General features: G+C 42.9%; 2 protein-coding genes and 1 long non-coding RNA gene across 19 annotated transcripts in view; 2 read left to right on the forward strand and 1 right to left on the reverse strand.

Moving 5' to 3' along the window:
- The first annotated feature begins 126 nt into the window (after nucleotides 1-126).
- INSM2 (INSM transcriptional repressor 2) lies at nucleotides 127-2,275 on the forward strand. Its single transcript, XM_077323115.1, has one exon. It carries the CDS (start codon nucleotides 187-189, stop codon nucleotides 1,516-1,518), a length of 1,332 nt encoding a protein of 443 aa, XP_077179230.1. The 5' UTR covers nucleotides 127-186; the 3' UTR covers nucleotides 1,519-2,275.
- Nucleotides 2,276-3,609: 1,334 nt separating this feature from the next.
- The window catches only part of RALGAPA1 (Ral GTPase activating protein catalytic subunit alpha 1), a 150,307-nt gene continuing 129,879 nt past the window's right edge, over nucleotides 3,610-24,037 (reverse strand). For 5 of the 17 annotated variants that reach the window (XM_077323125.1, XM_077323118.1, XM_077323116.1 and 2 more), the window contains 2 exons: nucleotides 16,649-16,782; nucleotides 3,610-4,797 (listed from right to left, as the gene is read on the reverse strand). In XM_077323125.1, coding sequence (XP_077179240.1) covers nucleotides 4,649-4,797; nucleotides 16,649-16,782 — 283 coding nt within the window. In that variant the 3' untranslated portion in view covers nucleotides 3,610-4,648. Of the gene's footprint in view, nucleotides 4,798-6,932; nucleotides 6,998-7,293; nucleotides 7,326-16,081; nucleotides 16,113-16,648; nucleotides 16,783-24,037 lie in introns of those variants that run through there. The other 12 variants (XM_077323117.1, XM_077323128.1, XM_077323121.1 and 9 more) reach the window with 7 other exon arrangements.
- The window catches only part of LOC143830518 (uncharacterized), a 39,654-nt gene continuing 34,571 nt past the window's right edge, over nucleotides 18,955-24,037 (forward strand). Inside the window, exon 1 of the long non-coding RNA XR_013228513.1 lies at nucleotides 18,955-19,176. This is a non-coding gene — a long non-coding RNA (uncharacterized LOC143830518). The remainder of the gene's footprint in view (nucleotides 19,177-24,037) is intronic.

The following is a 24,037-nucleotide window of genomic DNA, read 5'->3' on the forward strand; positions in this document are numbered from 1 at the left end:
CCTGGCCGCGGCCTCTCAGGCGGGGAAGGCGCCCCCACACACCCTGTCTCCGATTCTCCCGCCTTCCCCCCCCCGTGCCCCCTCCTCCTCCCCCCTCCCCCCCAGCTGCTCTTCCCAACTCCTCATTGGTGGCTGCGGGCGAGGGCAGGATGACGCGCGGGCTCCCCAGAGGTGCCGGCCGTATAAATGCCCGTCGGGCACGCCGAGCCGCCGGGGCCAGTGGAGCGCGGCCGTCCGGAGCGCCCCGCGTCGCCTCCCGGGAAGATGCCGCGGGGGTTCCTGGTCAAGCGGAGCCGGCGAGCGGGAGGCTCCTACCGGCTGCGTCCTCCGGCGGCCCTGCGCGAGGGAGCGCCCCTCAGCCCCGCGCCTTCCGCCCCGCCGCCGCACCCGCACCCGCCCGCCACGACGCTGACGGCCGCCTGGGAAGCGGAGGGCGCCGCTGAGGAGACGCAGCCCGGCGCCCGCTCCCCCGCCTCGGCGGCGCCCTTCCCGCCCAGCCCCGGCCCCGGCCCCGGCCCGGCGGCCCCGGAGCCGCTGCCCCGCACGCCGCCCCTGCCCCCGCCCGCCGCGCCGCCCGGCCCGCCCGGCCCCCTCAAGCGTCCGGGCCGCGCCAAGGCGCCGTCGGCCAAGAAGCCCAAAGCGGCGCGCAAGCTGAGCTTCGCCGACGAGGTGACCACGTCGCCCGTGCTGGGGCTGCGCATCAAGGCGGCGGGCGAGGGCGGCGGAGAGGGTCCCCGCGCCGCCCGGCCGCCCGTGCTGGGCGAGTTCGTGTGCCAGCTGTGCAAGGAGCCCTACGCCGACCCGCTGGCCCTGGCCCAGCACCGCTGCTCGCGCATCGTGCGTGTCGAGTACCGCTGCCCCGAGTGCCACAAGATCTTCAGCTGCCCCGCCAACCTCGCCTCGCACCGCCGCTGGCACAAGCCGCGCCCGCCCGCCGCCGCCGCCGCCGCCGGCCCCGCCCAGGACAAGGAGAACAGCCGCGGCGGCGCAGGCGGCGTCCCGCCCGAGCAGCACCACGCCGCCCGGGACAGCTCCTGCTGCCCCGCCCCGCTCCGCCCGCCCGCCGACGGCCCCGGGCCCGGCCTGGCCGGCGGCGAGCTCTTCCTCTGCGCCTTCTGCCACAAGGCCTTCCGCCGCCAGGCCTACCTGCGCAAGCACCTGGCCACCCACCAGCCCCCCGGCCCGCCCGCCTTCCGCGCCAGCCCGCCCCCACCCCCGCCGCCGGCGCTGGCCTTCCCGTGCCACCTGTGCGGCGCCCACTTCCCGTCGGCCGACGTCAGGGACAAGCACCGGCTGTGGCACGCCGTGCGGGAGGAGCTGCTGCTGCCCCTGCCCCTGGGCCAGCCCGACGGCGGCGGCGGCGGCGGCGGCGCGGGCGAGCAGCAGATCTTCTCGTGCAAGCACTGCGCCGCCACCTTCTTCAGCTCGCCCGGCCTCACGCGGCACATCAACAAGTGCCACCCGTCGGAGAACAGGCAGGTCCTCCTCCTGCAGATGCCCCTCCGGCCCGGCTGCTAGGCCCGGCGGCCCGACGCCCCCCTGGACCGACCCGCTCGCTCCATGCGATAGGATCCCTCCGCCCCTCGGCCCGCCGTCCGACTCCCGCCGGGGACTGGACCGGTCCTATCCGAACGGTAATTCCTATGGAAAGTGGCCGTGCCTGGCCCGAGGAAACCCTTTCAACGCTCGTCATGCCAAAAGTGTTAACGTCAGAGCACGAATCCTCCTTGCTGCCTTATGCTGGGGTTGGAGCGCACGGGATGTTCTGTGAATCAGCTCCCCCCCCCCGGCCCTCCGGGAAGGAAATGGTCGTTTCCAGCGAAGGGACGACGCCTGGACACTGTCACCTTGCGAGTTGCAAACCCTTTGCGTGTCCGCGACACTGTCTCGAGCCAAATCGAGAGAGCCATCTGCGTGCCCGCCCGCCCGCCCGCGTGTAAGCTTTCTGGGGAGAGTAGGACGGGTGAGCGACTTCTTTCATTCTGGTTCCTCCCGCTTCCCCCTAATCCAAGCAATTCCCCGACGCTGCATTTGACGGAGCCGTGTTCATTTTCATGAGCTGCATCTGCTCTTGCAGCCGTGGAGGTTCATAACCTTTTAATTTGTTGTGAAGTGTTTTATTCGTTGTGTCTTGTACTGAAATATCGCCGGATATTCGTAGCAAAGTCAAAGTCCCTACTATATATATATTACATATACAGATATTAAATACATCCCAGGGTCCCTTCTGTCGTCTTTTGCTCATTACTGGCTATTAAAAATCTGGATTGGTGATCTTTTGTAGTCACGTGCCTCTTTTCTGAGTACCTTGTGCCGTACTCGAAGTTTATGGAAACTGGGAAGGGAAGAGGTGGTCTCACCCCCTCTCCTCCAAAAAGCTACTCCTAGATTCGTTGGGGAGCCATATAATCATCAGACTAGTTCAGTGAGCTCTAGGGAGTTTAGAATTGTTCTTCTGAATAGCTCTCCACCCCAAATGCCTAGCCAATCCTTTTTGAAACAGAAGTTGCTTCCAAAAAGAATTTGCAGAATGGCATAGAGGTCTGCCCCTCCAAGAAAACAGCACATTTTTTACCAGGATAATGTAAATCCCCTTTCCACAAGTCTACCAATCCCAGCATACTACAATTCCTCTTAGATTGCACTTGACACTTTTGGGGGAAATTTCCTGGTCAGAAATAAAGGTATGCACCTTCCCCTCTCAAAATGCACTAAAACTTTCTTCTCAAAGTTTAAATTTTCAAAGCTGCTTCTATATTTTTAGCCTTATAAAGGAATTAATTTTGCACATGGCTACTCCTTTTAGCCAGATGTTGTCTTTTTAGCCATTCCATCTCTGATGCTCAATGGCAGCTTAAGTAGAGGTGACAAAAACCTGCTTCTCTTTCAGTTTACTTGCTGGGATAATAACCCACTAATGTCTGGTTAAGGTAAAAATACAACATGCAAAATGAAGAATTCAAGATGAATTTAGCTTTGAGCTCTCCTTAGAAAGCACCTAAGTTGATGTTTCCCTGCAAATCACAGGGAACAAATCAGCTGACAAATAACTAACTCCTTGAATATTTGACTAGTATAACAAAAAAATAACCCCCACTTTCTTTCCAAGTGGGTACTTGGGTACTTTTTAATATTTTTGTAGGAATTTGAACTGCCTTGGGCAGCAATGGGGCTGGTATTTACACAAGGCAGCAAGTAAATACTGTTGAATTGTGAGAATAGCTTACCAGCATTCAGCTGCCAATATTGAAGCCAACTTCATTTTGCCCAGGACTATTCCCCAAAAGTCTGGCAACCAGAAATTTCTGCTGAAGGATATTTTGCAAATGCTAAGGGAACTTTTTAGCAAAATTAATTCAATGGGACAACTGCTATGTACTTTACTTGGTGCAAGCCTATGAAATGTATTGAGCCCAAACCACTAATGCGAGAGCCTGTGAATGAGATTGTTAGCTGTCAAGAAACTAGCTGTAAAAATCTCAGCAATCCCTTATGCAAGAGACAAGCCACTCAAGGACTGCTCTTCACCTTCCTCGCAGAGCTAGGCAAACTGCTGCTGACTGAAGCATTTCCCAATGTTTATAAGTGGAATACAGAATATACAGAAGATGGTAAGAATAATTTTATTGTATTATTAAATAGCATGTCTTTTCTTCAACCATTACAAATTTGTATATACTACACAGTGAACAAATACATCAATATATATTTCTATAGTTGTCCGAGTGAGGGACAGGTATTTACACATGCAGTTAGTACTGGTGCCATGCTACATTTTGTTAGAGCACAATATGGCAGACAACACTGCTGTATGTCTTCTTCGGTAGGAAAATACCTCTGGGGACAGTAGGAGTGTGAGGTGGAATGTGTTCGCATAGACATCTGCAGCTCTAAGGGCACAGTCCCTTTTTCTCCAGCAACGGTACATAGCTCAGAGCAATGACTTGACATGGCAAAGTGCTTGAAGATGTGTGAGTGTATGTGCATTTTACAGAGTTAGGAATAGCTTCGTTTGGGTGGAAGGAGGAATTGCGTTCTGTGGCCATAACTCCCAACTGGAAAGCAAATACTAGCAAGAGAAAGTAGAAAGTTTGCAATTCAGCACCAGAATCCTGTTATTGTGCCTGACCAGTGGTGAATGACAGTAACAGAGCTGGTGTTCGGCCTGTTTACTAGAAAGGTTTATTCAAATCACACACATACTCTGTACATAATAGTATGCAGTTCTGAACGTCACCTTTGAAGAGGACTTCACACAGACACATCTTCATTGGGGGAAGAAGTACATTCGTTTGCAAATGGTACATTTTTGTTTTCTACTGAGGGGGGTTGCACAATAAATAGAGCAGAACATGCCTGCAGTCTCCAGCTCCAGGGGTGGTTAGCAACCAGCCTCAGAGGTTAAAACAAGAGTGGCTGCTTTTGAACATCTCACAAGGTAAAAGATGCAGAAAAGGACTGCACTGACAAACTATGGCAGCAAAAATCTGATTAAAAAATTCTAACAAAAGCTAAAATATTTTCAGTGTGAAAATATTGAATTCCAATATGGTTTTCTAAAATAAACCAAAGAGTGGATGACTGTGGGGGAAATATTCTCTTTAGGCACAGCAATAGCATGAAAAGGTGCTGCAGGCATCATTCCTTCTTAGGTCTTGTTGGCTGAGCCAGAGGAACGCCGCAGCTTCATAGACATGCGGCTCTTGCTAGTCCGGGGAGACATGGGGAAGGCTAGATCGGGCCCGTCCATCTGCGCTGCTGCTGGAACTTCGGACGCTTGAGTCTCTGGGTAGGAGCCTACAGGAAACAAGAGGAACCCCACATATTAGACTAAATCCGCTTCAGCGGGGAATCGGGAAGGAGGAACTCCCCCGCCCCAGCAATCGGCCGCTTCTTGGCGCAGGCAGGACGTTAACTCGGCCGGCTAGAACCATCTCAACAGACCCAGTCCATCTCAAGTAATCAAGCAAAGCCTGTATATGTAAGGCAGATGGGTGGCATAAGCTTAAGCTCCAAGATCTGTGACCACAAAGCAGGTGGCAGGGGGGCTAGGCTGGAAAGATTCAGGCTCACATCTGTTTTTTCCTCTACATTCTCAATACATACATTCCTAAAGGTCAGAGGTGTGAACCCATCATGCTAACTGGATACTACAGGGTTTGTTATCTTTGTAAAAAGAACAGGGTGAATTTGAGAGGCAGCCTGGTAAAGATCCCAAAGAAGTCATTTCCCTTAGACAGAACTCCAAAGGAGAAGGGCAGCAACAGCAGCACAGGAATCAGATTGGATAGCTATGGCAGTGACAAACTTCTATAAGAGATGAACGTTTAACGGGGCAGCCCTCCTTTAGTCTAATATGTGCAGTCTTCTCATTTAATCACAACTGATTATTTCTTCATGCTTTGCCCACTGCAGTGCAGCTTAGCTGCACATACCTGAAAAGATACCCCTGGAGTTAGGCACCAAATGACTGCAGCTGAAGTTTACACATGGGTACCAGCTGCCAGTACCATGAACAATGCCACTTCTAGCCCAAGTTCAGACACTCTCAACTACACGAGACGAGCTAGAGACATTATATTTTTACCTACAGCAAATGCAGGAATCCTAATTCCTCTGCAGAACAGGTACCCATAGTCACAACTACATCTGTTGGCCTGAGTTCTGTTTTTTTAAACAATGATGCAAACACAGGAAGAGAAAAGCCCAAGTTTTGATCTGAAATACACGTGGGCATAAAGTCGACTTATTTTAGAAAGTCTCATGCACACACCTATCCACCAACCCAGCTGAGGAATCTGGAGCCAACTGCTGCACAGCAGCCCTTCTGAAGTGTGCGCCCACCTTCAAATTATCTAATTTACACTAATTTTAATTTGCATCCTAACAGATTCAGTGCATATTTTAGATTTTAAAATAATCAAATAATATTCTTCAGGGGTATCATCGCACTAAATAATTTAGGACATCCATGCCCCAAAGTTATTTAATAGAATTTATTCACAGACTGAGCTCCAAAGAACCCCAATGCGCAAGTGAAAATACGGTGAGGCGGAAGTTGTTGCAGCTATTCTGCTTCCAGCTGCCTCTCAACCAACCCTATCAAATCATGCTCAGAACAAGACCCTGAATTTTGAAGGGATACAATGGGGTGGCAGCAGAAAAGGGGGCAGAACAAACTTTAGCTCATGTATGAGTCTCAGCCAATCTGGGGTAGGAATGCTGAGAAGGCTTAGGAGAAAACACACTGAAAATGAGTTAGGATACTGCTTTTAAACCAACTTTTGAAATCGTCTAGATATTTAATATTGTTATGACTTGGTGAAAAAATGTGTTGATAGCAGAAAACCACTCCAAATAAATGTCTGCACTAATTCTATAGTAGTGAAAACCCACGCTTCTGGGTTTCTGCCCAAGGGAGGTTAATCTCAGGATGAATTTCTTGCTTTCAATTCTGCTAGATTTCCTAAAGAGGTTACTGCAAGCCATGATGGCCAGGTCAGAAGTCTAAGACTGCTTTTAAAAGCGCACTGCCACAAGCCTGATCTAATAACTCAGATAATATTGCGTCTGCTTTGTCCTGACACTTTCTGAAACTGGTAAAATCCTCCCCTTTATTCTTTATGACCCAGGCACTGCATCTGCAAACAATCAGCACAGGGACAAAAGTGGACAATTTATTGCGTCTTTTAGGAGAGAAAAAAAATACACATGGACACATGCACAAAGAGGAAAGAATTCCGCCTTTGAATACCCCACTGCAGTGTTCAGAGATTCTCTCTTGTTCTAGTCTTACAAGGAGCCCAAGCATTTTAAAATGGTGGGGAAGAGCAAAAAAAAAAAAAAAAAAAAAGGTAACCGCTGGTGTTCTGCACAGCATACCATTCATAGCTAGCATGAAAGACCTTCCGTTTCAAGCCTTTGCCCTTTACCTTGAAGTGGCCAATGCTTTCTAGTGGTGGCTTGGGAAGGAGAAGAAATATCACACCATTTCTTTCTTTGTTGAGAATGGAGAAGTGATGAAGGAGAGGTGGACAGAAGTGAGGAAAAAGGAAGAAAGATAAAAAAGATAACAGGTGTGAGACGTGAGACGAACAGCAGAGGTTGGAGGGCATTTACAGATGAGTACAGAAAAGAGAAAATTAGAATTTGTTATGTTGCTACTGTGCATGCTAAAGTTTTAAAGAGGGATGCGTTAGTATGCAAAAATGAGCCGACAGCTTGACAATCAGGAAGAATACTCACCGTCTACAGGTATACAAGAAAAAAGAAAAGAAAAAAGAAAAGAGTTCTATAAAAATAGTTTTGATCCAGCAGCCTTGTACCTACAAATATGATACATCCATTATGTTATAACCACATTTCAATGTTTCTGAAATCACACAGTACTATGAAAAGTTGTTAGTGTTCACAGGAGTTGGGGGGTGCTAACAAGCAGTTTTTTTCACCACATGAGAAAAATGAATTGTTCCCTCTAAAATTTCTGTAGAGAGATTTTGACTGTAGACCTCACCAACTTGCAAAAGAAATATAAATGCTAAAACCAGAAGAGCAGAATAACACCTTTATTAGGACAATCCAAACAAGACAAAATAGTGAGCATATTTGCCGTTTATCAGAAGTTTTCATAAGTAGAGATGTTAAGAAAAATAAGACCACGCACACACACACCCAGAAAGAAAAGAGATGGCTAAGCTTGATGGCTAACAGTATTTTCCCCCACTGTAGATTTACCAATCTGCCTGAAGATGGGTTCTGCTCACTACTTTGTGATGTTTTAGTTGGTCGTAATAAATGGTGCAAACGACAGTGGGTATGCAAAATTATTCCATTGCATTAATAAACATCAAAATTCCTTAAGTTTCAGCAAAGCTATGAGCCAGAATATTTTGTATAACAGAGCAGTACAATTTAAGATTCTTTTGTCTGATAACAATGGATGGGAGTGTTAACATTTAATGCAGCCTCTAATAGTTCCCCCCCCCCCCAAACGGGGTGTTATATCTTTCATATGTGCTCTTTTTTGGTTTGATATTTCCACATAGTAATGTATTCACCAAATCTTGGGGCTCATTTAAAACCATGTTATTGTGGTTTGTGTCATAGGTATTTAAAAGCAAAAGCACACCAAAAGAAAGTGTTTTTAAAGCTGTGGTTGACACTCCTCTGAATTAATACTACCAAAATTTAAAATCAAGCCCCCTTAACTATATACAGAACTAGAAGCTAAAAATGGTAGCAATACTGATTAGTTTAGGTAGCTACAGATCACTCAGTTTTTATGTTCAATGGATGATACAGATTTAGGTAATTTTTTATGTGATGGGTTATAGAAGTGGTTGCAACGAAACTGTCAACTAATTGCACTTATTTTTATTTAGAAAATGAGGAAACAAAAATGACAGAAAATATGGACATACTGAAAAACTGGAATATTACTTTATTAAAAGCTAGTATATAAAAGATCCTTTGCTGCATATATCAATAATGAAAGCAATATGAAGTAAAATGCTTGAGTTTCTTATATTCTTTAAAGTATTATTTAAGAATCACTTATTTGGGCTATGTGTTTTAAAGCTTTCTTTCTTTCTTTCTTTGCCACTGCCTGCCTCTGTGTAGTCTTAGAATCATAGAGTTGGAAGGGTCCTCATGGTTCATCTAGTCCAACCCCCTGCACTATGCAGGACACTCACAACCAGTGATGCTGGTATTCTTTGTGGTCTCCCATCCAAATACTAACCAAGGCTAATTCTGCTTAGCTTCTGAGATCTGCAAGACTGAGCTAGACATCTGCAAGACTGGGCTTTCCAGGCCAGGGCAGAGTATCTTGAGGCTCATCTAAAATAGGCCCAGGACACAGATCCCACAAATTCAGTATCTCTTCCCCAGTCATTTTGGAGCTATTTGTTGTTGTTAGGTGTGAAGTTGTGTCCGACCCATCGTGACCCCATGGACAATAATCCTCCAGGCCTTCCTGTCCTCTACCATTCCCCGAAGTCCATTTAAGTTTGCACCTACTGCTTCAGTGACTCCATCCAGCCACCTCATTCTCTGTCGTCCCCTTCTTCTTTTGCCCTCGATCGCTCCCAGCATTAGGCTCTTCTCCAGGGAGTCCTTCCTTCTCTTGAGGTGGCCAAAGTATTTGAGTTTCATCTTCAGGATCTGGCCTTCTAAGGAGCAGTCAGGGCTGATCTCTGCTAGGACTGACCGGTTTGTTCGCCTTGCAGTCCAAGGGACTCTAGAGCAAGAGTCTTCTCCAGCACCAGAGTTCAAAAGCCTCAATTCTTTGACGCTTGGCCTTCCTTATGGTCTAACTTGGGCTAACAAGGCTCAATTCTTTGACGCTTGGCCTTCCTTATGGTCTAACTTTCACAGCCATACATTGCAACTGGGAAGACCATAGCCTTGACTACACGCATTTTTGTTGGCAGGGTGATGTCTCTACTTTTCACAATGCTGTCTAGATTTGCCATAGCTTTCCTCCCCAGGAGCAAGCGTCTTTTAATTTCTTTGCTGCAGTCCCCATCTGCAGTGATCTTGGAGCCCAGGAAAATAAAATCTGTCACTACCTCCATTTCTTCCCCATCTATTTGCCAGGAATTGAGAGGGCAGGATGCCATGATCTTCGTTTTCTTGATGTTGAGAGCTATTTTCTTGATATTGAGAGCTATTACGTTTTCTTGATGTTGAGAGGGCAGGATGCCATGATCTTCGCTTTCTTGATGTTGGTGCTATTACTCCATCACAAATTGTGAAAATGGCTGAAACATGTAAACCTGGCTATTCTATATGATTTCATTTTTTTTTTGCTTGCTTGCTTGCTATACTCTTGACATTTTGGGAATGGCATCTGTGACTATTATCAGAAGACAGAATTAAGATCTTTAGGACCACTGTCCCAATATCACCTTTTCCCCTTATCATTCCTACAATATAATATTGCTGCCAAATATACACCGATATTTTATTTACTTTATATCATACTCCACTTTTCTCCTTTGTGGGGACTCAAAAGTGGCTCACAAGTCTTGCTTTTCCATTTTAGACATGCCACTGAAGGACAAAATAGCAGTAAATGTCAAAAATTTAAATTCATTATGTGACCAGAAAATCAAACTGTGTGATTAACACAATGAATCATACCCATTAGATACGCCTACATTACAGAGTTACAACTACACAAAGTACTACTCTCAGCCTCAGAGCTCCTTCCGACTGTGTGTGGAGACGGGAGCTATTTTCACTTTCAGATGAATAAATCCCACAGCTGAACTAGGTTTGCCACGGAAAGACTCTCCACACTGGAGTCATCAAAGCCCCACTGCTACAGTTAGAAATCACAAACTATGCTACAATGTATACTGATTATTTTTAATCTTAAAAAACATACTTTATTGACATGGAAATAAAAGAATGATGTGATATCTCTGTTTATCACCACACAAAGAGATTCAGTTAAAAGACATATGCATGTACGAGGGCACCAAATGCAACCACTGGCACCTCACTACTTGTAAAAAGGCAATATTTAATTAATTTCAATCTGCAATTTATTGTTTAAACAGTCATAATAATGACAATAGTATAAAACTATACAAAGCTGGTCACACAAATACTTTTGTCAGTAACAGCACAAAACACAAAAGAAAATCAAATCATAACTTTTTGAAAGGAAAATATGGCAGCCGAAATCGCAAGGGCATTTCCTTCTGTTAACTTTTTACCCTCTCCACTGTGATGCTACTGCAAATTTAGCTCACCTTAACATATTTAAATTGCATTCATAAGGATCAACTTACAATTAAAATGAAGACAATCGGTTTGCTTCAAAAATCTAAACATTTCTTCCTTATGTTATTGTACATTGGGCAATAGAGCAAGAAATTGCCAAAACTTCCCACACATATGCACCACATCTACATAGAGCTATTGAGGCTTTAAGGGGATTTTTATTCAATTCCTCAAGACATGGTTTTGCAGTCTCAGGGCAAAACAGGACCAGTAGAGAGAAGAAACCGGAAGAAAACTGCCAGACCATGAGATGTTTCTTATAAAAGGTAAAAACTGGAGAACCATCAACAAGATTCTACCATACAATATCAAACTTTTTCATATGACACTGAATCTGGGCTGAAGGCAAGAACCTTTCATCTTGAAGATCTAAATTCACACATTTCTTCATGTCACCTTCTCTAAAAGGCATTTTCTGGAGTAACAGATTTTTATCAGTCATGGGTAAAATAATATATTGCAGGTAACACTTGAGTGATTCATTTAGGTACTAGCAAAAATCTAAAACTGTTATTTTTGAGAACTTCCCGTAGCTTAACCTCCACCATTTCACTCAGCAACATATGTTATCTGCAGGACAACTTTTCCAAGGAAAATCCTGAAGTAAAATTAGGTGTCCTCATTCAGTGTAAGAAAAATTCAACATGGTCTTGGCTGGACTGCCGCTTTCCACTTAGTTGCAGCCAGATGGTACTTCCACAAACATTTTTCTGAAAACTAAATCCCCACATTGTTAAAAATATTTGCTGTGTGTCCTTTGTTATAACCTATCCTCCTTGCCGTAAATATTTTCTTCAAGATTACAGTCATGGTATTTTCATAAATTGTATTTAAAGGCTCTCTTTGACTAAGGTTCTCTATTCCTTGAGCAGGTATTTCAGCCTAGTTTCTGTGTCAAGTAATGGTAACATATCATCAGCATATAGCAAGATGGACAAGTAAATATTATTTCAGTAATGAGGTGCGGTGCCCTGCCCCCGCCCCCTTCAAGTACGTGGCATGCATCCAGCTTGGCGCACACGCGCTGCGGTTAGCTCTGTTGTCCAGGGAGCCCCCCGCCCCCGCAATGGCCGCCTTCTCTGAGTGGCAGTGGCGGCTCTTATTTCAGTTCTGAAACAAAGTTCCAGTACTGAAACAAGGAATATGATTAAAGGTCAAAATCAAGTAACACAAAGGCCAAAGAACCTTAAAGCACCATTTTTCTTCCTACTTTATAATAGTAAGTACTAAGTTATCTAACACAGTTCCTACTTTAAACTTCTGTAAATGCATCAATATGCAGCATTTTAATAAAACAAAGAGCTTTCTGATAATATCAGCACATGCCACAGTAAATTGCAATTAATTTATCAAAAGCAGCAATTCTACAAAGATTCATACAAATGTCTCCTGGGATTTTGCATATATTTGCTAATGATATAATTTAAGACAAAGTTTTGATCAATTGTGCCTTTTGCTCAACCCAGCTGTTTCCTCCACTATAATCTCATGAACTGTAGCCCAGCCTTCTTACTTGTTTCACATGTATCTGTCATACAAATTTGAAGCAATATCTAGAAGACAATTATTTCTGGGGTCATTTTTGTACCCTTTTAGAAAGCTTGGTCTAATTATACCCTTCTTTTGGGAATGTTGCTAAAAGTATATCTGGTTATTTACCACATTTATACTCTGACTTTCTCCCCAATGGGAGACCAAAATTGGCTTCCTTAATTTTCTCCTCCCTTCATTCTCACAACAATCTTGTGGGGTAGGTTATGCTGAGGTCACCAAACAAGCTCCTCGTGGCAGTGTGGGGATTCAAACCCAGGTTTCCCAGTGCCTAGTCCAACAGTCTCACTATCATACCACACTGTAATCTGGAAATAAGGGATATAATAATATTTTTTAATGGATAAACTGAATTAAGCAAACTTCTCTGCAGGCTTCACCCCTTAAAGCTGACAACTTATCAATGGCCCGTGTCCTACAAATCTAGGAACATGTATGCTAGAACAGTGGTCCCCAACCTTTTTATCACCAGGGACTTGACAATTTTACTGAGGCCCGGGAGGGGGGGTAGTCTATTGCCGAGGGATGTGGCCACCTGAGCCCCTGCTCCACTTGCTTTCCTGCCAGCGCCCCTGATTTTCTGCCACCCATGGTGGGCGCCAGCAGCAGCAGCTGCGCAGTGCCATGCCGAGGGGGAGCCCCAGCCATGGCAGCCACTGGGGAGCACCAAAGGTGAGCCAGTGGCCGAGTGGCAGGGCAGCCCCTGAGGCAGCAGCCGGGGAAGAGGATGAGGAGGAGCCGTGGCCCTGTACTGACTGATCCACAGACCGGACTGGTGGTTGGGGACCACTATGCTAGAACATGCTCTATAGGCCTATTAGCACTAGAATTAAACATCACCCCAAAATGTATTACCATTTGGTGTTAACTGGGTCTTTACATCAACCAGTATCAACATTTACTAGCATCATCCTCACTGAAGTTAACTTAAGGATATGACCAGAGAGGCTTTGAAAATTCTTTATTTTGCCCCAAGAATGACTTGATAATATACTTTGAACATTCTCCCTTTGGGCTATAATCTACCCAGCTGTTCTGCACAATTCTCTTTGCATTCATCATCACATGATTCCAATTTTTTCTAACCTCACCGATTTTTGCATCTATGTGAGGGAAAACATTCTAGAACATACTGGCATATTTACTGTTAGGACTCATTTCCACAAACAGTAAAAGCCGGGTCATATTGTACAGAGGGAAGAAGACTGAAAGACATGGATACATGGCTGACACTAAGAGTGCCTTTCCAAGAACCCAGTGTTCCTATGGATCTTTATCTTAGGGATGCCAGTCTCAAGTGGGACCTAGGGATCCCCTGGTTTTACAGCTCACCTCCAAGCAAAACAGCTCAGTTCTCTGGAGAAAAGGCTTCTTTGGAGGACAGGACAGAATTGTACTCCACTGAGGTCCTTCCCAGCCCCAAATCCTGCCTATTTCCAGCTCCACCCCAAAGTTTCCAGATATTTTCCAACCCAGATCTGGCAACCCTACTTGATCTACATTACAGACCTCCAGAGAGTTTCTCTGTGTAGGTTGCACAGGCTGCACAAGTTATTTAATAGAGCACTCTGTTCTATTCTCAGTTAAAATGGCAGAGAAAACCTCTCCTAATAATCTGTCATGTGCATGTGCAAATCTGGACCCTATAAGCAAATCATGGTACATTTACTATGCAATCCTAAGAAGGTCTGCTCAAAAATAAATCTCACTGAATTTAGTAGGAGTTGCTTCTAGATATGTGTATTTAGGATTGTGGCCTTAATCCAGGAAAGCATCTTACAACATTAGCAGAATAAATCAGATTTATCATCTCTTACAATGCAGTTGTAATCATGTAATCACAGTAATCTATATCTATATCTATCTATATATCATATCTCTTGAAGCGTCATTACTCTGACTGTCAACAGGGAAAAAACTGAAACAGAATCCCCACTTTTTTCATTTAGAAGATCCTACTTTAACTTCAGAAACTCAACCTAACAGATATTAAGTAGCAGGACTGGAAAAACCTCTGCTTGAGACTTTGCGGAGCTGCTTCCAGGCAATAATGGAGTCGGCAGCCATCGGTCTTCCTCAGTACAAGCTGAAAATTTTACTAATATTTAACTACTGATCTGTTTGATTCTGGTTGTTCTGATTACGGAACAAAAATTCTATCATTGGAGATGAGAAGTATAGTTTAAATACACTTATATGTCTATAGATGAAGAAGAGTTGTTTTTTATATGCTGCTGTTCTCTGCCAGAACTCTCAAAGCGGCTTACAGTCGCCTTCCCTTTCCTCTCCCCACAACAGACACCCTGTGAGGTGGGTGAGGCTGAGAGAGCGCTGATATCACTGCTCGGTCAGAACAGCTTGATCAGAGCTGTGATGAGCCCAAGGCTGCCCAGCTGGCTGCATGTGGGGGAGCACGGAATCAAACCTGGTTTGCCAGATTAGAAGCCACTGTTTATAACCACTACACCAAGCTGCACTATAAGTTTTACCAGTGTAAATATGGATCACAATTATTGATCAGGTATCCATTAAAAATTAATTTTAAACAGTTGTTAAAATATACCTGTTGAAGAGGGGAGAGGTTATCTTATATATGTTTAACTGAATACTTTATAATGCATATTATTGAAAATAATTTCTATCCATCTCAGAATATTTTTCTACCCATCTCAGAATCTCAGAACCAAAGGAAAATTGTACCTTTCTCCATTTGTCAAAAAAAAAAAAAAATCCTGCACAAGTTGATGAAAACATACTGCCACCCTTTCTATAAAAAGAGGTAGGTACTACAAAATAGCCCTTTCCCAGTCTTAGGGAATATCTATTAAGCATTACTTGGTTGTATAAAGCTGTTACATAAATGCAGCTGTTCAATTTTAAATATTTATAATCACATGATAGATTAAACAACGTTGCTAATAAGGGTTTAAGGGCAATATTCCTGATATTGATAATATTTGAAAACTGGCTTCATATCTGTCTTATTTTTATCTTCGTTCTAAAACGTTCCAATTGCTTTCCAATCTGGCAGTCACTACATTGCGAGCTACCTTTTATTTCTATTTACTGTTAACTTTTAAAGTAAAAACAACAAAAACCGAAAGACTAAATTAATACATTGTTCTTTGAGCTACAAACCTATTCAGCTTATTTCCTTTAGATTATATGTATAAATCCTGTTCCTTTTGCATTTCTAGATTTCCATCTATTGTTTTCAGAAGAAAACTGCTCTGAGGCTTTTCTTTATTGCAAGTAGGTGAGTTACATCAGAAGTGGCATTTCAGTTTATTTTATTTCAAGTCAGTATAGAAGTTTATCAGTAATACATAAACGATAGTTTCCCTTGCCTTCTTCCTCATACTGAATTTATAAAGTATCTGCTAACATCAAAGAAAGACAGTACAAGGTACAAAGCACACCACTGCCATCCAGTACTACTTGTTCATGCTGAGAAACAAAAGGTCAAACACAATCAAGTCTTACTAGCTCAACAGATGTCTCTCCCATTAGTTACCTTAATCCCAGAACCACAGTGTTAGTGTTTCATGCAGACCTGGGGTTAGTAAAGACTCAAACTTGGAAATGTAGTGGTAATTTCTCAGTAGTGTGAATTCCCCACTCTCTTTTAGTAAAAAAACAAGAGCAATCAGGAAAGTTTGCATACAACATGGTTACAGGCTTAGTGCTCTAGTAAGAGATTAATAAGAACAGAAGGGTTTTTTTGGACACTTTGTCTTACCTTCTGATAAACAGAACTGATATTTAATGATCTAAAGAGGGGAAATAAAATAAATGAAATAATCGTCAGGAGTTCAAGAAGTTACTTGCACAGGTAGGCCTTGAGTTACTTGTATTCTTAGTGATTGTTTTATTAGTTAACTGAAAATGCAGTATCTTCTGCAATGGACTGGAAAATTTGGTTTTCATGGTGACACAGCCGTGTTTCTGTGCATATTTTTTAACTGTAAATGTGGGGATAACAGAAAAACTTACATATCTTCCAGAGCAAGAATAAATGTAAGATTTCCTTGAATATAAGATACATCAACTTGATTGTAAGGTGATGCTTAAGTATCTTATGCAAGGATGTCTTTCACATAAAATGTGATGGTATATTGCAGAAAAACAGCTGCTTAGCCAGTGGTACTGAATGATTTTGATTTAGTAACCACAGAACCATATTATATTTCATGAAATGCAAATTCTTCAATATGAAAATAGTCTGGTAGAGTTTATGTTTTGACTACCGCGCAATACTGCATTTTAAGCATCAATAAAAAGACAGATTTTATTATTATATTCTTACCGGTTTCAGAGGGCACATGATGGCAGGGTGCCGGACAGAAAACCTGAGCTGCAAAGTCTTCAAAACTTGAAGGATCTAGATGGTGTTGAACAATTGTTTGCAGATACCGAGCTCTTTCTTCATAGCTAGTTTTACTCAATAGTTAAGGATCTATTTCAAAACCTCAGAAGAAAACAAGCAGATGAAGTACTGATCTATGACATATTAGAACACCCTCCCAAGGCTGCCAGATCTGGATACATTCTGGGATGACTAAGTGATATTCATTGTTCCAGATGGCTCATAACCATGACAGGAACTTGGATGCAAGTGGGTAGCCCTGTTGGTCTGAAGGAGCAGAACAAATTTTGAGTCCAGTAGAGCCTCTTGTGGCGCAGAGTGATAAGGCAGCAGAAATACTGTCTGAAGCTGTCTGCCCATGAGGCTGGGAGTTCGATCCCAGCCGCCGGCTCAAGGTTGACTCAGCCTTCCATCCTTCTGAGGTCGGTAAAATGAGTACCCAGCTTGCTGGGGGGTAAACGGTGATGACTGGGGAAGTATTGAGTCTGCCATGAAAACGCTAGAGGGCACCACCCCAAGGGTCAGACATGACCCAGTGCTTGCACAGGGTATACCTTTGCCTTTTTTAGCACCTTTAAAGCCAACAAAGTTTCATTCAAGGTTCATAGTATCTGAGGAAGTGTGTGTGCACACAAAAGCTCATACTTTGAATAAAACTGTTGGTCTTAAAAGTTCTGCTGGACTCTACATTTGTTCTGATGACAGGAACCATAAGAGCAGGTGATGTGGCAGCTGGCCCAGCAACACTTTTCTTCCATATTTCTCAATGGACAGAAAGGAATGTGGGGGAGACAACTGCATTCAGTTTTAAATTATTCTGTTAATTTCCAAGCAACGTTACAACAGAACCATACCATGGAAATAAAGCACATCATAGCTGTCTGAGATAGACTGAACTAAAACTACAATGGCAAACTTTTATACAGGCTGTAGCCTATCATTCTGCTCAGCTAAGTACAGCCAAGGTTGTTGGCACAGAACACATTATACTGGCAGAGGAGTTTCTTGGTCAGCCAGATGTGTTTTGTACTGAAGGAACATATACCTTGTTTATGAGAAGTGATGGGATACAAGTCTCTGTATTAATGTTGGTTATTATAAGCCAACTTGAAATGAGAGAAAAGTAGGGTAAAAATGCTTTAATGAATGAATGTTTATAACCCATAATCTTAATTATTTATGGCTCTGAAAGCAGCTCAAGAGAAATATGTATTTCTGTGTGATTTTAATGAGCACAACTTTAATAACATCAGTTCTGACTGACTAATGTACTATTACAAATGCTTCTGTTATTCTGGAAACCAAGTGTTACTTTAAAAGGCTGCATATACACCTTTACTAGGTGAAGTATAAAAGGACCAGTGCCAAATAAAAATTCCCAGACGTGACTTTGATTTTAAAAACAAACTCCCTTTAAAGTAGTGAAGATACATGTATAACTAAAAACAGACAGTCAATTAGGTCACAGTGACAATTAGGTATATTTGCAAAAAGGCCATAGGATCCCCAAGCAAAGAAAATGTCTGCAGGACACCGCCAGCAAAACATTGTACGTTCCCCCCCTTTCCCTGTATCCTCTCTTGCTGATATTATTGACAAGAGACTGGTATCTTGAAGTGCTGTTGCTTTTGAAGAACCTCTCCAGGCTCCTTGCTCCAGCAGCCCTGATTGTGCGGTTAGCATAGGGAGTGAGAAAAGAGAGAGAATATTTCTGCTGTTCATAAAAGCATCTATGGAAATGGCTGTCAAAATGTAGAGCAGCAGGCAGCAACATACAATTATCAAGAAAAAAAATACCCTGCTGACTTAGTGTCATAGGCTGATTGTGGGATGGGAAATCAGTTACCTTTCTTGCAGAACTTAAAAAATTTGCCCTGCTGAACTCAGCGGGTTATTTGTATATTACTCTATATCAGTCCTAATTCTGTACACAGATTTATGTTTTCATGTGTAATTGCAATGTGTGGTCTTTTTTTTTAAAAAAAGAAAGAAAAATAACTACTTTGCAGGTTAAATTTATAATCAGGATTTTGTGGAAATTCCTTGGCATCTCCCATCCAATGCTTGCTTGATCAAAAGGGGGTAGGGCTAAACCATCCTACTCCTACAATTGATAGGAGGGGACTGGGCCTCCCAAACTGTACAACACAATTTTGCTGTCTTTTGTGATGCTGATGGGAAAATCTTGTTTGTGATGTCATGTGCAAGGGAACTGCACTAAGATGTTCATTTCAGCCTTCCAGTGGTAAATGGACATCATTCTTTCAGTGATGGGGTGCTAACTTTTCAGCAGTGAAGGGGAAGCTGCCAATTAATCTGGAAGAATGACCACCTATTTCCTCCCTTTCCTCTTGATGCTTCAGTGCTTCACCAGGTGGTGAAGCCTAGTATCTGCATATGATCTTCCACTGCTATTTCCTGCTGCTGTGAGAGAACTGTGCATATACAATCCTCAACTGTTTTGTGAGGTAGGTAGGTTTTTGGAACAGAGGATCTTTAACACGGGTAGAGACTCTCTCCTATAGTGCTGTCCCCCTAGTTCTTGCTGACAATATCTGCAAATGGAATCTGAGTTTGAAAATACGATATAGATACACCAGCTTATCCTCCAAGTTCAGGGCTGTGTGCCCTGGCTTCTTAAAAGCAACCATTCCTTATATCCCCACCCTTTCTAAGGCCCCTTCCATACATAGTCCTCAACAAAACTGGATCACTTGCATCTAGATTAACAATTCCTTCCCTCAAAAAAACCTGTAAAAACAAAACTTCCCCTTGGCTAACCTTTCTCCTTTTAAATTAGAAAAGTGCATACCTCCTTGTGACTTATAACCGGAGGTAGGGAAGTGGCAATTCATTCATTCCTTGCTTTCCTTTATTTAACCTCTTGTCACAATTGTACGGTACATTCATGTGATAAACAGCATACACACTTTAAATCCTAACAAATTAACCACATTTTGTGATTAACTAAAATGTGTGTAAATAATAGAACTCAAATCAATCTTTCACTCTTCACTATATTCCAGTGATTGTGGAATGTGGAACTCTACCACACAAAATCAAAAAGGTGCATAAAAGCGCTTTGAATTAGAATGTATAACCCAAACTAAGCCATAACAAGGTCTTCAGAGTTAACCTGTCCTCTTAAAATAGGGATGCAGTCTAAAATTGCTTCTGAAACATCATAAACTGCAACATTAGGTTTTGGAAGAATATAAATCCTCTTTGTTGTGAAGGTTCTTAGGTTGTGGGACATACACAAGATTGAGCCTTTACACAGGAGAGTAATATAGCACAGTTTTAAAGAGCCTGTATATAAGTGGTGGAGGATGAAACTGATGGTTGAAGTCTAAATAATACTACATATCTCACAACTTGTTGAAAAGCACTTTTTTCCATTGGGGGAGATTCACAGCTGCTGAATTTTCTGCAGTTAATAGAGTCCTTTGATTCACAGCAGTGCCCCTTGCACAAAAAATACTGGTCTTTGTGTATTACCAGAAACTAATTTTCTATTTGGCTGAAAAGGGAAAAATTGGGTTATTGCTTTTCCCTCCTACAGAGCTTTTCATTATGCCTGATGCACTCAACTTCTAAGCTCTTCTGAGAAAAAAAAATAACTGAAGAGGCAAGAGGTAGAAAAATGAGCTTGTTAGCACATTAGAAGTGAAGTATCTTGGTGGGCCCCAGAAATTCCCAGTGGTGTGTTAACTTATCACTCTATGCATGCTGGCACTGATACTCTCCCAATTGAGCACTCTCTTTTCGCACCAAAGGTGCTGCCAGGAAGCAAAGGCTGAAGGCCCACAGGAGAACAGCCTGCTATCAAAACAAGCTGTTTTTAAAAGTCTGTTTGAATGGGTAAAATGCTTTATGAAAAGCAGGGTGGAGACACCTACCTGCTTTTAAAAATACTCCTGTTTCAGAGGTCTCTAAATGAAACCTTGAAGGTTTATTTAATATATATATTAATGCTTATACACAAATAGGACAGAAGTGGAGGAAAGTTAATGATTTTCATGACTACATTTGAGGGTATGGAAGATAGCACAGAAAGTATATGCTTTTGTTGATTCTGAAGGGTAGAACTAAGTTTCATTACACAAACCTTCATTTCATGTGTTCTGTATGTTGGACCCTGATATCAGCAACTCCTGTGCACTGATCCAACAAAATCCTACTACCCATGCTGGAAAAGCTCTCTTAGCATGATAAAAAAACAACTTTACTCTTATTACACATCATAGTAGCCAAAGCCAATGTTATCTTCACTCTTTAAATATATAAACAGGAATAATGGAAGGTAAAGCAACACTGATCTCTAGAAACCTGTCTTGACACCTTACATTCAGTGCTTTGCCCTACTTTGGAATGTCCTTATTTCCAGATGAAGTTAGGTTCAAAAAACAGCGTCTGCTTGCTTTTGAGATTCCCTCTTTTCTTATCTATTAGATGCTTCTAAATCGGTAGAGAATACTCTCTCAGCAAATACCATGCATAAAATAATCAGTAGCACTGAAATAGAGGGATTCTCAAAGGGACTTCCCAATGACTATTCCCAGTTTATGGAATCATCTCCTGAGAGATTCGTCAAAGCTTGCAATGCCCTTCAAGTCTTTGTCGGTTGCTGTTTTAAATACTTATGTTCCAAGAAGCCTTTGTAAGCATTAATTACCATTTTCTATACCAGTGATCTACTACTTACATAACCTATATGTCAATTACCAGCACTGACTGACTTTGCACTAAATAAATTTGAATAAAATCTTTGCTTGTCAGATAAGGAAAGATAAAACTATTTCTGGCATTGTTTTCATAGAATCATAGAGATGGAAGGGATCTCACGGGTCATCTAGTCCAACCCCCTGCAGAATGCAGGACATTCACAGCTTTGCTTTTAAAATAAAATTAGGTATACTTAAACTAGAGCCTCTTGTGGTGCAGAGTGGTAAAGCAGCCAACATGCTGTCTGAAGCTCTGACCATGAGGCTGGGAGTTCAATCCCAGCAGCCGGCTCAAGGTTGACTCAGCCTTCCATCCTTCCAACGTTGGTAAAATGAGTACCCAGCTTGGGGGAGTCAAACTGGGGGGTAAAACGGTAATGACTGGGGAAGGTACTGGCAAACAAGCCTGTATTGAGTCTGCCAAGAAAACGCTAGAGGGTGTCACCCCAAGGGTCAGCCATGATCCGGTGCTTGCACAGGGGATACATTTACCTTTATACTTAAAACTAGGAAGTATGAGAGTTATTTTTGTTCTTTGTTTAGTGATCTCTCTCAGCTTCAGATGCTTACAGACCAAAGGAATGCTGAAATGTCAGAGATCAAATTTATCAAATCCAAACAATTTTATCATTGGTTTTATCATATATTAAATTGTTATTGTAATTGATTTACTAAGGCTGCAATTCTGTGCATCCTTACGGGACAGCAGGTCCAGTTGAATTTAGCAAGGCTTATTTTTTTAATACACAAGGATTGGCATGCATGTAAATTAGAGACATTGCTCTGTAGTTCATTTTAAACTTTTTGGTAACATTATCCAAAAAATGGTCAAATGTGGCAGCATGCTGAATTTTCAAAATGAATTCTTCTATGACCACACACAGCAATAGCAGAGTTATTTTCATTGTTCCAGCAGGCTACATTACAGCTAAGTCCTTTAGTACAGTTTGGTGTAGTGGTTAGGAGTGCAGACTTCTAATCTGGCATGCCGGGTTCGATTCTGCACTCCCCCACATGCAGCCAGCTGGGTGACCTTGGGCTCAGAACAGCCCTGATAAAGCTGTTCTGACATAGCAGTGATATCAGGGCTTTCTCAGCCTCACCCACCTCACAGGGTGTCTGTTGTGGGGAGAGGAAAGGGAAGTCGACTGTAAGCCGCTTTGAGCCTCCTTCGGGTAGAGAAAAGCGGCATATATGAACCAACTTTTCTTCTTCTTCTTATATACTTACCTATGAAAGGAGGCTGTGATTTTTCAGAGCGGACAATACTGGGCTACAATCCATTCCTACTACCATATTGCCAAGTGTATATTGTTTACATTGAATCTCAATTAAGCAACAAGCCTGACACCTGGCACTTCTTTAGCTTTGTCCCAGGGGTTGCCAGATGATTCAAAATCCATAACAGGTGCTATGGCAGTGCAAGTGGAGCCCCCATCAGAGAAGCTCGAGTCAGATACAATACAGTCCATATTACAGACTTACCCACTTAAAACACAACTGCTGACTGAGAGAAAGGAAGTGAAATGGTTCAAACCCCCTCCCCCCACTGCTCATTTTAAGAATCAAATCCTTACTGTAACAGATTTTAGAACTGCAAAACTGGCTTTGGGCTTTAAGCTAATGTCAATAAAACAAGTCTTGTTATAATATGAAAAAATAAAATAGAATAAAATAGTTGCTTTTTTAGCAGATGGGCTTAGGATAGCTCCTAATGTCTTAAGAAAAATGCTGAGGTACTATGTTATAAATTTTTGTAAACAAATGCTTACATGCATGAATTGCACAGATAAAGTGATTTAGATCACTAAGATTTATTTATTTATTTTGCAGACTAAATCATCCAACGGCCTATAAAAGTATTAATTCATTGTAAATTGTTTCAGACTGTGTTCAGTTTTGATCACCCCAGTTAAAGAGGGATGCAGACAAACTGGAGCATGTCCGGAGGAGGGCAACAAAGATGGTGAGGGGCTGCTGCCTCGGGGGCTGCCCTGCCATTCTGCCGCCTGCTCACCTTTGGTACTCTCTAGCGGCCTCCATGGCTGGGGCTCCCTCTTGGCATGGCACTGTGCAGCTACTTCTGGTAGCGCCCCCCAGCGGGCGGCGGGAAGTCAGGGGTGCCGGCGGGAAAGCAAGCGGAGAAGGGGCTCAGGCGGCAGCAAAAGACTACCCCCCCCCCGGGCCTCAGTAAAATTTTCAAGTGTTGAGTGGTTCTCAGTGATAAAAAGGTTGGGGACCACTGGATGAGATAACCCATGAGGTCCCTTCCAACTCTATTATTCTATGATTCTAGAAGTGCCATGAATGGACTTCAACTTTGTGTAACTTTTGCCTTTGGAAAAAAAAAACTTACTCTAAAGTCACTCATACACAAAAATAGACACATGCAATACACTTTTGTGTTCTGTCCATGCTGAAGCACACATATCTTCTGGGGACATTGTTTCCTGGGTTGCAATCTCTTCAGGGAAGAAGCCATCCCTAGGACAGCAAACCCTTGCTGCAACCTCCTGGAACTAGCTTCCAGAACAGACTTCAGCTCTCAGTAGTATTAGTATTTAGCCTCAGTCTCAGGGGTGTTAGTTAGGTATTAGGTGCCTTA

Source organism: Paroedura picta, chromosome 2, assembly GCF_049243985.1.
Source record: "Paroedura picta isolate Pp20150507F chromosome 2, Ppicta_v3.0, whole genome shotgun sequence".
In the NCBI taxonomy this organism is placed as follows: Eukaryota; Metazoa; Chordata; class Lepidosauria; order Squamata; family Gekkonidae; genus Paroedura; species Paroedura picta.